The 16,222-nt window shown below is 45.8% G+C and overlaps 1 protein-coding gene across 6 annotated transcripts; it reads right to left on the minus strand.

The window, feature by feature from the left end:
- Positions 1 to 192: 192 nt before the first annotated feature.
- Positions 193 to 15,655, minus strand: ttyh1 (tweety family member 1). 6 transcript variants are annotated; one of them, XM_037272840.1, is made up of 15 exons: positions 15,204 to 15,653; positions 11,570 to 11,735; positions 9,961 to 10,190; positions 8,165 to 8,276; positions 6,835 to 7,172; positions 6,319 to 6,414; positions 6,167 to 6,239; positions 4,672 to 4,747; positions 4,513 to 4,568; positions 4,321 to 4,413; positions 4,150 to 4,242; positions 3,949 to 4,088; positions 3,603 to 3,770; positions 1,995 to 2,073; positions 193 to 1,605 (listed from the first exon to the last, which is right to left on the minus strand). In XM_037272840.1, exons 2-15 carry the CDS (start codon positions 11,702 to 11,704, stop codon positions 1,522 to 1,524), a joined length of 1,773 nt encoding a protein of 590 aa, XP_037128735.1. In that variant the 5' UTR covers positions 11,705 to 11,735; positions 15,204 to 15,653; the 3' UTR covers positions 193 to 1,521. The 6 variants fall into 6 exon arrangements, with proteins under 6 accessions (XP_037128735.1, XP_037128739.1, XP_037128736.1 ...); XM_037272844.1 differs by having other exon boundaries at positions 3,710 to 3,770; positions 15,204 to 15,650; XM_037272845.1 differs by lacking the exon at positions 193 to 1,605 and adding an exon at positions 2,884 to 2,923 and having other exon boundaries at positions 3,710 to 3,770.
- Positions 15,656 to 16,222: the final 567 nt, after the last annotated feature.

A 16,222-nucleotide genomic window follows, 5' to 3' on the forward strand; every position in this document is an offset into this window, starting at 1 on the left:
CTGGTCAGAAATTTTACTCCAAATTTGCTGACTGGTGATATGAATGAAAAAAGTCATTAATATTTTTCAGATTTTAAAACAAACTTCTAACTTTATAAAAACAATCAGTAATGACAATTGAAAGGTGCAAATTTTTCACATTTTGCTGTTATCGTGCAAATGTTCAAATGAGTGTCAAAAAAAGGTTGAGCCTCAGGTTTTGATTTTTTTATTATTGTTATTATTATTATTCATATTAGACTCTTGAGTGTAAAAGGATGCCATTCAAAAGGAGCATTGAGAGTACAAACTCAATTGGAGGAGTTAACAGGGTCGGGTGGGAGGAGGATTCAATGAGATCTCCAACATACCGTAATATACAAACAAAAAAAAAAAACATCTTGGAGACCCAATGCTGTGCTATGCAATGCTTATAAAAAGTCTACACACCCCTGTTCAAATGCCAGGATTTTGTGACCTCAAAAAATGAGCGCAACATAAATCGACCAGTACAACTCGTAAAACCAGACTCACCTCGTAAAACCAAATGAGATCATGCAAAAGTGTACACACTCAAATTCTGAACACAGCAACATCCCTCGAGGTGGGTGTGCACACTTGTGCAACCACATCATCACCATTGTCATTACCTTCTCAAATATTTTTTCCCCAAATTGTACAGGCTTTACTTCACATTGAGTGGGAAAACATTTTAAAACTGATTCAACTTGGTCAAATTTTTCTACATCACCAAAAATTGGCATTTGAACAATATTGTGTAGACTTTCTTTACCCACTGTACATTATTGCTCTGTACCTGCTGTTGTTGCATGGGATTTGTAGTTCTTTCAGGGTTCTCCATTCAAACAAGGCTCTCGTAGCCCTCAACCACGGTGATTATTTTCTTTTAAAAGAGAAATGATAATTATTATTATTATTCAGATATAGACAGTGAGATATACAGAATAGCGTAAGGTAATACACAGAAAATACAGAATTACCACCTATAAAAAGTAAGAATAAAAATATATACCAAGTGAGGGGGAACTGCATAACCATTGACAGAAAGAAAAAAAAAACATGTGCTTTTGTTGCTACGTGCCAGTGCTTTTTCTACAACAATGTCATATTTATATATATACCGTATATATAAAACAACTTTCAAATCAATGGGTGATACATTGAAGAATATAAAACGACATAACGTAGTCACGTCAATACCATTCTCCACTTGCCTCACCACTGTTCACAGTTTACACAGTTTGGACAAACAAGGGGAGGGTTTGCTTTCACATCATATTGGCGTGCCCACAGTGCTTTTCACTCCTGCTCCTTGTTTTTTTTTTTTTTTTAAATAAGTGCTTCTAATCATCAGAATTGTCAGAACAAGAATACTCAGTGGTACCGACGTTAGACGCGACGCTAAAGCCTTTTTTTTCTCTTTACGATTAAGTTCCGTTCCTTTTAAAGTGTCCCTTCATATGAAAACTAAACATTTGTTTTTTTTCTTCTATACATTTGCTAAGAAAAGAAAATTAGTTATCAACGTGAATACAGGTTCCTCGAATGGGTGGGGTTAGGGTGTGATTGACCTCCCCCGTAACCAGTCAGCATGCTGGGAGAGTACTGTGGGAAAAAGAGCACAGAATGTCATTCAAACAAGGAAATGGCATCTGGAAGTCAGAAATAAATACTGATTATTTCATTGCATAAACATTTTGAACTTTTGTACTTGGGGACGAACTTAAGGCAAGACCAGTTTAGTAATACAGGGTTGGGGATCATCCAGATTTTTTTGGGGGTACAGTGGAGCCCCCCGAATTCACCGACAGACTAGGAGCTTGATTTAGCTAAATGTAATGATTTGCCACCATCTTTCACCCCACCACCCCCATTTAATGCACTATTTAAAAAAAGAAAAAGAAAACGACCCTCGGTAGAACAACGGTTCCCCGGTAACGCACTGGTAACCAGCATGATGATAAGATGGCACACACAAGAACAGAGGAACTCACAGAGGGGGGTGGGGACTGCCTGTCAGTCAAGGGGAGGCTCTCATAGCCAGGGTTGCCATTGGAGGAAACGTTTGGAGTCCTGCGTAGAGAGAGTAGAAAGAGACAAGGGAAGGAGGAGGAGAGGAGAGGAGGGATGGAGGATGAAGAAGACACATCGAGAAAGACGGGACACGGTGGCGGTGGTGGCACAGGAGTCGAGGGCAAGGTCAAAAGGGAAGAGGGAGAATCAGCGGTTAGAGATCAAGCGCACAAAGCACAGCTCTCGCTCTCTCGTTCTCACTTTCAGTCGGCGTGCATCTCCGCTCATGACCGGAGGTGCGGCTGGCTCGTTTGTATGCATTTCAGTTGCCGTAACGAGCGAATGCGTGAGAAAAGCAGGGAAAACGTTTTGGGGCAAGTCACTCAGCAGACGAGTGGACTGATTCGGCTACGCGACGTGTTAGTGCCACTTTGGTACACTTATGCAATCCATTAATGGGAGAATTTCTCTGAATCGGTCGGAAAGAAATTATTTATTCGCGACAAAATTATTCGTTCTGACATATAGCGATATTAGCAAAATTAGTCAAATTTGTTACTTAAAATAATAACGTTTCAGATATATTTTTAATGCGGTGTGTAAAAAAACAACGATTTGAATGCCTTTGTAGGGTCACATTGAGATATGTTTTGAAGAAAGTCAAGACAGACCAACTCACTCGACTGCTTAATTGTGATGCGGACAAAGAATGTACTAATACATGAAAGCAAACGGCTTGCCGAAGTGGGACTGTGCCTAAAATAGGATGTTAGACGTGTGAGGGGTCATGAAGAGAAAAAAATGCCAGGAGAGATCACAGTGAGGAGACAAGTGATGACGAGTGATGCGGAGGGTGGAAAAGGTCGGTACCTAGACGGCTTCTCTTGCCAAATTACCCACCCTGAATTTCCTTAAAAAAAACACAGCATTGGTCTTACTAGGTGGAGATCGTGACACTGTAATTTCAAGCTGGGGGGAGGAAGGGGCTGGAAATTAAAAAAATCAAAGCGGGCCTGCGTCGTCTGTCCGGGAAACACTCGAGACAGATGGACGGATTGGACAGACACACGGGCGGGCGGACAGACGGACGGACAGACAGACAGACAGGCCTCCGCAGTTGTGTCCGCTCCTCTGTCTACACTGTCGTCCATGTTGACCTGTCTGTGTGTCTGTCTGCAGAGGAGCAACTAGTGCTGCGTGTGTAAGGAGCGCACCAAGGCTCGCTGGGTACCTCTTATGTGTCCGAGTTACAGTCGAACTTAGATGTGATGAAGGGGGTGGGGGGGGGGTGACGTGGATTTGAAATGCGGACTGACCGGACACCACATTGGGTACACCTGCACAATCCAGTGAGAGCTAGTATCAAGATAGTATCTACTGAAGCTAGCACGCTAGTAGCGAGCTAGCCAGCCAGATAGATATAATAGATACCCCTCTTCATCAGATTGTGCAAGCGTACCTAACATTGCGGCAGGTCATGTAATATGTGAGTCTACATATGCTTTTCTGGACTCTCCTGCAACATCTGGAAGCGTCTGTCTGTCTGTTTGTCTGTCTGTCTGCGTGTCCGTGTGTCTGGTGTTACTCACGGGAGGGGCGGCGCGCTAGAAAATGGGGGTGTCCACCCGGCCCCCGGGTAATTATAGAAGGGGGCCATGGCCCCGCGCTGAGACCCCGAGGCCGTCTGTCTACGTGCCTGATGGGAGGTGAAGGGGTCCTCACTCTCGCTGTCCGAGTCCTCGTACTCTTCCGATTCACTGGCCAAACGGCGCCCATGGAAGAGAGAGAGATGAAGATGAGTGAGAATGGAAAGCTAACATAGAGAGGATGAAGAAAAGGTCATGTAGCATTCATTCGCACAATCAAACAACGACGGCAAGCAAGAAGGACAAAACTGTGCGCAGGGGCAACATGAGAACTCGCTTCCTCCCTTACCTTGGAAAGCTCCTCCAGGCACCGGGCAGAGAGCAAAGAATGGCAGTGAAGGCCAAAGCCGAAAGGAAGGAGTAAAGGGAGAGGTAGAGGAGTCCCTCCATCCCGTCGTAGCACAGACCTTTCAGTGAGTCGATGTAGTCCTACGGGACGGAAAAGTTCTAATCATTCCAATGAGTCTTCAAAGCAAATCAGTCTTCTTACCTTGTTGAGGCCTCGGCAGTTGAGCAGGGCCACCAGCTGGTGGAAGTTGCCCTCTGTGCTGTTGAGAATCTGCTGAACATCCCTGAGTGATTTCTGCGAGTAAAGCGTTCCATGAGGTGAAAATCATGACAGAGCAAGCGTTTTTTTTTTTTCAGGATGACTCAAACCCACCTCAGCTTTGGGGAACTGTGTGAGGGCGTTACGTTCCACACTGGAAAGGTGTGTGTGGATGTTGGACAGCGCCCTCTGGGACTGGGTGAGGATCTGAAGACAGAGATTGAGCAGTATTTCATGACACGAAGGATGAAATCTGGTTTCATAGGTCACATGACGTTTCAATAGCAAACTTGAAGGTAGAAGTACCTGCTGGAACGGACTGTTCATGCGTCGGCTGCAGGTCAGGTAATAATCCAGCACGTCTGAGTGAGGATACAAATGAGGTCATGTGGGAGCATCACACAGATGCATGACAGAGAGGAGGAACAACAACAACCAGTTTTTTTTTTTTTTTTAGAGGGGTACCTGAGCTGGTTCCTGTGTTGAAGTTTGTGGAGTTGAGCACAAACAAGTTTGGATCGGTGCAAAAGTCGCTGAGAGCCTGGCAAAGAAAGAAGGAGGGAGACGTTAGCAGACACGCTGACCGGGTGACATACTTCCCTCCTGACAAATGTGACGGCATGCAGATGGCAAGCGGCCACAAATTCACGCAATACTGCTGCTGTCCTGAATAAACCCGCAGCAGCCTAGCATGTCTTTCCATTAGCGCGGGGTCCCCGAAACCTTATCAGAAACACCGACCTACATTTATAACATATCTTAATATTTCATTGTTGTCAGGCAGAAACTTTCCAAGCAAGGTCACTTTTATATTTTTCCTCGAATTAATATTTTTGGTCTGTCTTCACGTTGTCCACATTATTAACCAATTTAAAGTGTTGAAAATAGCTCGTGAACATTTTTATTAACTCTTGAATTCTCAACAGCTAATTTCAAAGCCGCATTGTCACCTCGAGATTGAACACTTGTCTGTTTTTTGGCAGTAACAAGTGGAAATAGGTTAGATACATTTGAGCAAGGTGTTCATTTATTCAATTTATTCATTCTATCAACTTCGTATTTAAAATATTAGTGTAATTGTCCTTTATTGTTTTTCTTCGGGAGGTTGGAACAGATTCATGGCATTTGGACTTACTTGACTGGGGAAAGATGATTTGAGATGTGAACTTTTTTTGCCTGCTGGTATGCTGTGAGATCTTTTTTTTTTTTTTTTTTGGTGATACGGTATCGTACTGCACCCTGCTGTGTGCACTCACCAGAAGAGGGAGCGATAGTCCCACACAGTGAGGCCCACTCAGGCGGGTAAACGTGGCCATTGAGGACAGAGTGAACCGTGCTGGCCCACAGCGAGCCCTTTGTTTCCTTATCGCTAGCCAGGGACAGAGCGTCTCTGTGTGGCCTAACAGGCTTTGGGACATCTCCCGCCAGCCCCGCGAGACACAAAACAGGCAGCAGAGCAGAAAAACAGCCACTATTTGGCCTCTTGACGCATTCTTTCACGGGGGAAGCTGGAAATGGACGTGAAACGCTCCCTCTGTACCCCGTTACAAACAAATGTCTAAAAAAAAAAAAGGTTTCGACTTCCTCTTGTTTGCGAGTTTCACTCTGGCCGGTTTGGCACTTTTGCGTTTGATCCGAGAGAGGCGTCGTGGAGAGCGACGGGAAGCCGCTGCTGGTTCCTCGTCTTTCTAACCCGTCCTCCCTCCCTGGCTCCCGCCCGGAGCACTTCCCTTCATCTTCCATCTTGACGTCTCTGAGCCAAACGCCCACGCCGGCGCGCACTTTGCTCGCAGACGCTCCTCGTGCACGCTTGCATTGAATTTTTAATCTCTGCCCCATTTTCCTTCCTTTTTGGGGCTCTGCCATCACTGCGGCGCTCCCTACGAGGTTCCACACAATTCCCGCTCTAACCAAGTATTCGTACATCGACCCGTGGATGGGTTTTACTGGGCCCACTCACCACCACGGTGGCCGTCTCCAAGCCCAGCGAGCCCCAACTTAAGAAGAGAGCCAGCCAGGCCAGCACAGTCATTCTGCGGGGGGAAAAAAGCATTAACACGTCGGGGGGGGGACACACGCGTGATGAAGACGCAAACGTGAGCGCTTACGCACAAAATTAGCAGCCATCGAGCTTGCTTGGCCAGTCCGAGCAGGATGAAGAGACACACGATGAGGTCGAGCAGCAGCAGCATGACGTATGACAACCACCTAAAATAAAAACCACAAAAGGTTGCAAGGTTCAGCTAAAACACGCAAGTACAGCCCTTCCCTTCCTGACGACAGGAATGTGCGGTTAGGATGTTGCGGAAAAGGTCGCTCAAGTGCATAATTTCTCTGTCTGTCTGAATCTGGTTTGTTTATGTCAAGACGCACTCAAGTCCGGCTGTTGTAGGATGACAAAACCTCGCAATACACTGAGAGAGACTTATTGAACGAGTCCCAAGTAGAAAATATGTGGTTAAAAGCAAAGTGGAAAGTTTTTAATGGATGTGCGGTTTGGTTGAAGTAGTAAAAAGAAAAAGTATATTAAGACTTTTAAAAGGGGCTTTTAAGACTTCTTAACAACCACAATAAATTTGAATGCTTAAAAAAAGAAAATGGATGGATGTTTGTCTGGGCTGCCCTCACCTGTAGTCCTCATTCATCATTAATGTGTTGGCCGCCCAGCCAGGTGAAAAGGGGCCGGGCATGAGGCCGCCTGAGGGCGCCGCCGTGGGGGCCACTGAGGGTGGCACCGGAGTCAGAGGTATAATGGAGGCCCCGCTGACGCCGCTATCATTGCCCGGTCCCGCGTCCAAGCCGAACCGCGCCACAGAGATGGACGAGAGGAGGCTGATGACGTTCTCGGATAACCTCCGGCAGTTCCGCGTGGAAACCAGGAAGGGTTTGCTGCCCGTAAACATCTCCTCCATTGTGGTCAGCGGGCCCGAGACAGACAGCTGCAGACCGTTGATTGTATCGGAAATCTGCAGAGGGAGGAGGAGGAGGATGTGAGTAAACCTCAAATTTGGGATGCTGTAACGTTGTGGTCGGATTTGGGACAGACAAGTGAAGATTCTTCTTTGTCCGAACCGCAAGTATGCCTGAAGTACTTGAGTCAGCTTAGTCTAAATTTTTTGAATTCTTGTAGTCTTGGAGCACATGGTGTGAGTAATTTTGCAACCTCTGTAGCTCACAAATGGACACAGTTTAAAATCGCAAAATATTGATTCATTCTCACTTCCTGAAGAGATGTCCAAGTAGTGGGCGCCTTATTCCAAAATATATTTTTTTCATGTCAACTCTACTTTAAATAATTCACAATGTAAGCTCAGCCCAGTGATGCTATAAAGCACAGGAGAAATGTTTGGGGATTTTTTTCCCCTTTATCTCAAAGCTCTTTTTGCGTGGGTGCTTTGAGATGTTTATATAACAGAGTCAATGAACCAGACAACTTTTTGTGTGTGTGTGTGTGGTGTGTCTAGCATCCTCCTAATAGTGCAACTCAGATCAGATCGGATCAGCAGCACCTGTACTCAGCTGTCCCGAAGGTCATAAAACATTCAGCGTACTTCTATTCCTTTCTTGCCGTGCAACCGCAGCTCGTTTGCACATGCCCGACTCACTGTGGGTTGCTGCTTTTATTGCTATCATCTATATTCACTTTTGACTTGACACTGTCTTCATTGTGTTAATTGGTGACGTGAAAGCGGCGGTAGTCACCCACTGAAGGCCCGGCTACCAAATTCACCGCCCACCATCGGATTTGACCGATGTGAAACGCGCTCCGGATGGAGGACAATTAGCAAAGTGACACAGCAACCACTGTTTGACCAGGGGAGGGAGGAGGGAGGGGGTAATCAATCAGAGAGACATTTGTAAGCCATTTTCTTTCACACTCAACACACACACTCGGCAAGCAGCGTCAAGCCGGGCAGGGATTCTGCGTGACATTTTACTTGCGGAGAGCACCACTCACCAGCAAATCGATGGAAGCTAGCGTGTAATTGGCTGTGAGAAGCGACGAGGTCAACTGATACATCCCATCATTAGCCTCGCTGTTGCCATAGAAACCGATGCCTATGGCAACACTGCAAAAGAGGGAGGCAGAGGAGAAAGAAGGGGAGGGGGGAACGTGAAAAGACTGTGGGAGGTGTGCACGCACATGAGAGCAGATAGCAGAGGCGTGAAGTGCCGCGTTGGACTGTACATTTGAAATAAATGAGATGCGGGCGAGGATGCGATCCATCCTGGGTGAATGCGCAAATCAAACAGATGACGGGGAAAAAAAATAAGCAATGGAAATGTGAACCGTAGCAACAAATTTACACATCATTCCTTTTCTTCAAAAATTCAGATTAAGACTCGGGCTAGCTGTTCGTCAAATCCCCTCCGACCAGAGACGAATGGTATGACCCAATCTCCCATATAATGTGACCCAGATTATAACGTGTGTGTGTGTTGTGCATTGAAAGCTGCCAAATGAGAACGTCACTACAAATCACGTTGGCTGTTTTTTCTCGAAGGCCGCATGTAAAATCATAAATAATTATCCAGCTCATGTGATAATAACCGACTACAATTATAAGAGGCTCCATAAGGGGGAGACACGGACTGCGTGTATAGTTTACATATGATGACATCATTAGGATTGCGTGTACATCAATTCAAACGTGCAGATGGGTTTCACATTTCAAAATAGGTTTAGTACTTTGTAGTTTTCTGCTTTGGTTACGTCAGTTACCGCCACATTAGTAAACAAATAACATGAATTAAAAGTGATTCGGTTAAAGTTATGGGATTGTCCCTTGGGAAATGTCCACATTGTGTGCTATTACAGCTAAAACAGTTTGAAAAGGGAAGCAAGGTGGATACAAACGGCCAGTAGGTTGACACCACGTACGTATTATGACACAAATCCGCCTGTAACGTTTCATTGATGTGACTTTTGCTTCTTTCTAAAACAGAAAGTTACAATAAGAAAGTTATGTATGTGTGGTTGGGTCACGGGACGAGGTTGACAAACGAGCACAGATGACAGTCGGATGTCAAGCAGGCCTCACCTTGTTTCTGGTGACTAAAAAAAAGCGCGTGATGATGAAGGCGATGACAACATGTGATTCACAGCTTTGCTGCCGCCGCTCAACCTAACGTACGCGCCACTCTATCGCAATGATGTCACTTCCTGATTTGGATTCTGGAAATTTGGAAACGATACTGACCGAATTTCACCAATTATCTTTTGCTTTTTTGTGCAGAACAAGATTATGAAAAACAGCATTGTGGAAGATTAGGCTACTAGTGACAAATAATTTGGCTGGTATTAAGAAGAAGGCCTTTGAAAGTTGTTTTCATTGAATAAATAATTCAACATAATATTGGTGTGTATTGTACACCACAAAATGATATATTCACAAATGTATTTCAGCACCTCCTAGTTTTTGTTGAAAATATTGGATGTCATCCTGCTTTTTACGCCTACAGAACTATCAGTTCACTTTACAATGCATGATTATTGAGTATGACGCAGTTTGATTATTTCATGAAATTTTTGTGACATTCTAAAATCAGATGATGTCTACCTCCCTCGGAATTTCTCCGCATCACAAGAATTCCTCTGAATATTCACTTTGGAATGTCTTCACCCCCCGACCCATCCAGATTGATCAGACCGCAATTCCACTACATTAAAATTTCCTCCCAATCAAGCAGTCAAGGCAGCACGTCGCCACGACAACACCTTTTTCAAAACGACACGTGCGTCCGCCTCCTCACCAGCACAGCGTGACAGACGCCACGGCCACCCACGTGACGCAGCAGATCCCTCGACCCTTCTTGCCGCCGTAGCCGTGACCCGTGCTGCCGTCTTCGTCCTCTTCCTCCTCCTCAGATCCCTCGCCGCGGTCGCCACGGTGACAGCAGCAGTAGTGTATGAGGAAGGACAGAATCACCAAGAGGGAGATAACCAGGGCGATGGCCGATAAACTGGATAAAACCAGCAGGGTCTAACAGAGGGGCGTGATAAAAGACAGTTCTTCAAAAATGTCCCATTAGTTGTGTTTTTTTAAGTCACCACAATTTGCACATAATGAAAATGAAATATGATGATGTCAAGCGAGTTGTTTTTTTTGCGACCAGCACGGGCGGCTCACCGCGGAGCGGTCGGCTATCAGACGGAGTCTGATGTCACTAAGCCATATCAGGCATCCGATCGGGCCTTGTGTCATCAAGTCAACATTACTGAAATTCATTTTTCAGCGCACATCTCCCCGTATTATCTTCTCATCCGTCTGCCCGTCTGTCACTCCCGCGCATTCCTCCGCATCACTCTGTCTCACCTCCTCTTCCCCACCGTTTTCCCCACACTCCCTCCCTCCCTCCCTTTTTGTCTCCCCCACTCTACCCTCTCGTTCCTTTCTATCTATCCACAGCGCCTGGATCTCTATTAATAATCTGTGACCTACTTAAATACATTCAGTACGAGTCTCGCTCACTGCCGCCGCTGGCTGACTCGATGTGAGCCTCCCCCAGCCCCGGACTTCTCCGCAGCAACCTCCTCGCATTACTCATTCCCTCTCTCTTTGCCTTCGCAGAGCACTTTAAGTCGCTTTTGTCTTTGTGTTCTGCAGGATGATTTGCACACTCTCTCTCTGTCTTTTTTTCACCCCCTCTCACCACCATCACCAACATCCTCCTTTTTGTGCCCCAGCAAAGTCACAAGCCTGCACTGTGAGACAGTTTGTTTAAGACGGGCGAGACCTTCTATTTTGCATGGCAAAGCGCAGAGATTCGCATCCGTGCAGCCCGGGGGCAACTCGGATTTTTACGCGCAAGTTGATAGCGGGCCGCGTGCACGCACAGGAGCAGGTGCAACTGAGTGACCTAGTAGTGGAGCATTGAAAAAAAAAAAAAGCAAGATGGGGAATGAGTCAAGGCAGTAGATCAATTTTTAAAACATATGTAACGCATTTTCGAAAAATAGCACTCTATATAAATGTACTTTATAATAAATATACAACATACTTAAATAGAGTGTAAAGAATGAAACAGATTGTGTATCATTACTATTTTGGGTGTAATTCCACTATCAACCACTAGATGGTGGTCGAGATAATGTACATTTCAAATAAGAAATAAAAAAAATGTAAATATTTCAGCACAGCCTAGTCTTTTTGTCAAAAATTATTTAACGTCAGCTGCTGTAATCCTAGCAGCGGCTTCATTTTATAGGCACTCAATTTATAACTTTGAAAGCAAACAGTTGCATTCATGGACTTCTCGTATGATATGACACAGATTGCGTGACATCACTGAAACTGCAGTGTGTGCAAACTTCACTGCAGTGTGTGACCTAGTGACAAGTGTCTGTGTGTGTGTGTGCTACCTGCTGGTACTCCCAGCTGTCCGGGGCAAAAAGGTTGTCCCTCATTTGCATGGTGAGGTCCAGCCGAGGGAGAGCGTGACACATCCGCACCCATAGCGAAGGGGTATAGCTGGGCACTGTCGTCATGGCAGCCATTGTCCACTGTCACTGGGGCCCCTCCTCCACCCTGGGCAAGTGAGAGAGAGAGAGATGTCAGGGTCACCGCGACGTGAGGCGCCACCGATACGAGGGGAGATGAAGGTCCCGCTGAGGGCGCCGCTGAGGACCGAGGACGACGACGCTTCCCCAGATTTAAGACTCGGCATCACCTGGGAGATGGCAGGGTTAACGTGTCAGCTGTAGTTACACAGAAGTGACTCTTTGGTGAATGTTCATGTTTGTATATTTTGAAAGAAATGGGACGCAACCGAATGATATCATTTTGAATTGGACGGGAGAACATCTCCTCTCGTCGTGTACTGTATTTAAACTTCCCTTCGCTGAATTCATGTTGATCTTCTTCAGACATCAAGACTGAATCAATGCCTCTGCCGCTCGCAGCCAAGTAGGCCGCTACGTTTTGCCTCAATTGGTTCTAGACAGGACTAATCAATTGTAGCAACGCAATCGACAGAATTCTTAATGGATCCTCGGTAATGCACTTGCTTTGTCTTGGTTTTTAAATGAGGAGTTCTTTGACACAATACTTTTCGATATGGTTCAGCAATACAATCTCAACCAATGCGGGTGTCGCTCAGGTTTGCATGTTGATCTTCTTGAGACGGCAAATGTGCTGAGACGGCGTCTTGTGGCTCAGCGGTGCAAACCGTTTTGCCTCATTTGCAAGGCAACTGATCAATTACACGTGATCGATAGGATGCCTTACAATTTGAATTATTGAATAACATGCCCGTATGGTCTACAAAAAACAGCAAATTGAATTGCGCGAAAGGTACATGTGACCCATAAAACTCGATTGATTTTTTTATCTTTTCGAATGAATGACTGAACTTATGTAATTGCACAAGTATGCACACCCTCTCAAAACTGTGGCGCGGCTTGGTTTTAGCATGTACCAATCACATTCAAACTCACATTAAATGGGAGTCAGTACAGATTTGTCACGAATAAAAGTGCCTCTAATGTCCCTACAGATAAAGTTCCATTGTTCTAGTAGGCTTTCCCTGACATATAACCAAATATGGCTTTGCGTCTAGTTAAGTCAACACATGAACAAATAACTGTGCTTGATCAAATCCATAATAAAAATAGAAATAAACAGTAATTTTTAGAAGGGTTTTATAAGAGATAATAGCTTTTGTTATTTTTGCACAGACTGGACGCCATATGGACTAGCATGGCTTATAATACGGGGCCGCTGCAAATGTATTATCAAGGGGAAGAACACTTTTTATGCAACCGGAGCACGATAGCACAAGACGACATTTGATTTTGGACTCTCTACTGTTCAGTGTCTTCAAAGCCGCCCGAGTGGGCTCGAAAGTAGGGTAAACACAAAAAGGCAAATCCGGTTAGGCAAAACGCACACTGGGATCCAATGAGGGGAGGAGATGGGGGACAGGGAGCTGAGACATAGCCTGGTAGGCGTCTGATACCGGCGTCGCCGTGTGTGAAAAGGCACATTTTAGCGGCGCACAAAGCGCTAATCACGCTTGCGTACAAAGCAGGCATGCAACTCTGAATTTTTGAATGTTACTTTAAATGTTCAATTGAACCATTTAGTGTCCCTATTATGCATTTGACACCGCAGTCGATATTCAAGACTGAATGCTTTTCAGCCTCCCCGTCGATTCCCACAGCACGTCATTGTGTGAAATACTGTCCAAGATAAAAGTTTGGATTCAGCCAAATGTCGAGGCCAAACAATTTCCTCTTTCAAACTCCATGATGAGTTTGAAAGGCTCGCTCATAGGCCGGATGGGGCCGGCATTAAGCGCGTCTCAATAAGCTTGTTGGTCCTAATGGCTCCGGCAGCCCAACTGTTACAAATCAAATTGTTGCCAACGCTCCATTTCACTTATTAAAACGGAAGCTGAAAATCATTTTTCGTACACGCAGAATAACTTTTATCCGAGCGGTTGAGCGCTGCAGGCTGGTGAATGATGCACTGAGGGGGCGGGTGTCAAACTTTGGACAATTCAAGAGGTGAAGGGGAATTGCAAAAGTTTGCACACCCGGTGTGGCGGCTACCTCCAAGCTGTGCAGATCAGCGTGACGGTGTCAATGTGAGGCGTTGTCTGTCCCTATATGTGTCCTTTAATTGACTGACAACCAGTCCGGGATATAGTCTCCAGCTTACTTATGACTCTGAACAGGATAAGTGTTCAAGAAAATGGATGGATGGATTTTCCACACTTAGATTGACAGTTTTATTTGCTCTTGCCCGATCTACTTTTATGATCCGAGCAATTAGGCAAATGCATAGTAGGATTCAATTCAGTTGTATTTCTCCATGTCCATTTTTTCACGGGTCACGTTGCAACGTTTACAATCCCAGCGTGTAGCTGTGCAATCTAGACGTTTAATGTCTATGTCTGACTCCATACCAAGAAGAACACAATGCGCACGCCTAAAGGGGAGGTGACAAATGAATCCAACAGCTGAGTGGATATGTAAAAAAAAAATAGATATGAATCACCTGTTTGCTGCATTTATGGAAGTTATTAGGCCAAGCTAACAAGGTGATGATGGAAGCGAGGGGGTGGGTGGTAGATGACAGCAGTTACTCAACGCTTGTCACACGCCGAGAGCCTCACGTTGACACCACGCCCCCCGCCCCACCATCGGCTTGTTATCTTGCCTCTTGCATAAGTGAAGACGAATAAATGTGATTTGAAGGCTGAGGAAACGTGCGTGCACAAATCTATGGTTGGAGACTTCAAGATGTCTGAATGTGCAGCTGGTAGGGAGAAACAAGCCATTTTGTGAGGCAGCTAATGAGGACAAGGGGAGGGGGGGGGATTATCGCATGGGGTATGCCGACTATGACAGAATGTGTATCATTTTTGGGAAAATATTTGCGGCTGTAATGACGTGCGTACCATTGCCCTGCCGTTGTTAGTAGCCGACGGCGAGAAACAGTAAGCGGCACTTAACAACAACCTTTGTCGACGGGAATTTACAGGAGGGCATTAAAGGCTTATGACACACTCCATCAGCCAGGGGCAAATTCATCAACATCTTGTGCCTTTACGTGCTTCATCTCGTATGCAAAGCCTCCCCGGAGTCCAAATAGCTCCACGTCCATTTTCCGTCGACATTCATCTGCGTGATTAACGTCGACTCCTGACGGCGCGCGCTCGCCTCCAAAAGTGAGTGCAGCTGACCGAAAGGTAAGTGAGCGCAGTCAGTAAGTCGGCACAAATCAGTGCACGAGAGTACGACACGGCAAGTTGACAGAGACAAAATAGACGCCACCTCCCCACCCTAAAAAAAAAAGAGTGGAGGCAATGAAAGCATCAGCATCAATGCAGCATTTACTGCATCTCATTGCAATGAGACAATGAGCCATGTTTTAAATGCGGCGGGCGCAAAATATGCATGAATGCATCTCACAACACATTTTATCATCATTGCATCTACAAAAAAAAAACATTGAAAAAAAGATTGATGGCAAGATTGATGCATTTCTTACCTTTGACAGTTGCGTTGGAAGGCTTCTCTTGATGCTCTGTCTCTTTTCGCCGCTGCTTGTGTAATATTTACCCACTCAAAGTATACTGCCGGCAATCAACGCCTGATGCTCTTGCAAAAACATCCTGCTGGGATTAAAAAAAAACACACAAAAAACTCGGAGACATGCCAAAGAATTAGTCAAAATGTGGCAGAAGGGGCGGCAGAGCAATTGCCGAGAGAGCGCGAGTAATTCTTGCAGCTGTTGAAATATTAAAGAGCCAATAATTGCATGCTTGTCGGGTGACAGCGGAGAGCCGCTCGCGTTGATGGATGGGAGAGGAGCTCTCAGTGAGGACGAGTGAGCGAGCGAGCAGGAAAGAGAGGGAGAGCGAGAGAGTGAGAGAGAGAGTGAGGGAAAGGGGGATTAAGATTAAGGAGACACCCCTCGGGGACCCTTTATCATTTCATTGTTGCCCTCCGTATCTTAACGCCCAACACCATGTTGCCCGAAGATAATTAATCTGTTAACGGGGATTTAATGGAAGAGGGTTGCAGGGAGGGGGGGGTGAATTGCTTCTCATTCCGACCCCCCTCCCACCGCCCCACATCAACCTGACCAATCTCCATCCGGAGCAACAAGGAATGAACCTTGACCAGATTAACATTTTTAGCAATCCGCTCACATGCGAGATGCAAAACAGTCCGCTGCTCGCCAAGGAGGAGAGCTAATGTACTCGAGAGATGCACATTCAATGAGTGTAAGTGGCAGCTAAGCACTCTGGTGAATGCCAGGGAAGGGGTGGGATGTTGGAAAAGGTGGGGGGGGATTCCCAGAGTGATGCTGAGAGTGAACAATGAAAGCAGTTTGGCATGGAGGTTGCACAAGAGTGACAAGAAGGAGAACATGTGACCACACGGGCAAAGTGATGAGGTGGGAGAATTGAGGAGGGGGCATTGCAACGTGAACGGGGGGGATAAGGGAGGGAGGGGGCGCTGGTTTTCTGTGTCACTGAAAGGGAGTGGGGGAAGGGAGATAAT

The sequence above is a fragment of the Syngnathus acus genome, chromosome 16, assembly GCF_901709675.1.
Source record: "Syngnathus acus chromosome 16, fSynAcu1.2, whole genome shotgun sequence".
In the NCBI taxonomy this organism is placed as follows: Eukaryota; Metazoa; Chordata; class Actinopteri; order Syngnathiformes; family Syngnathidae; genus Syngnathus; species Syngnathus acus.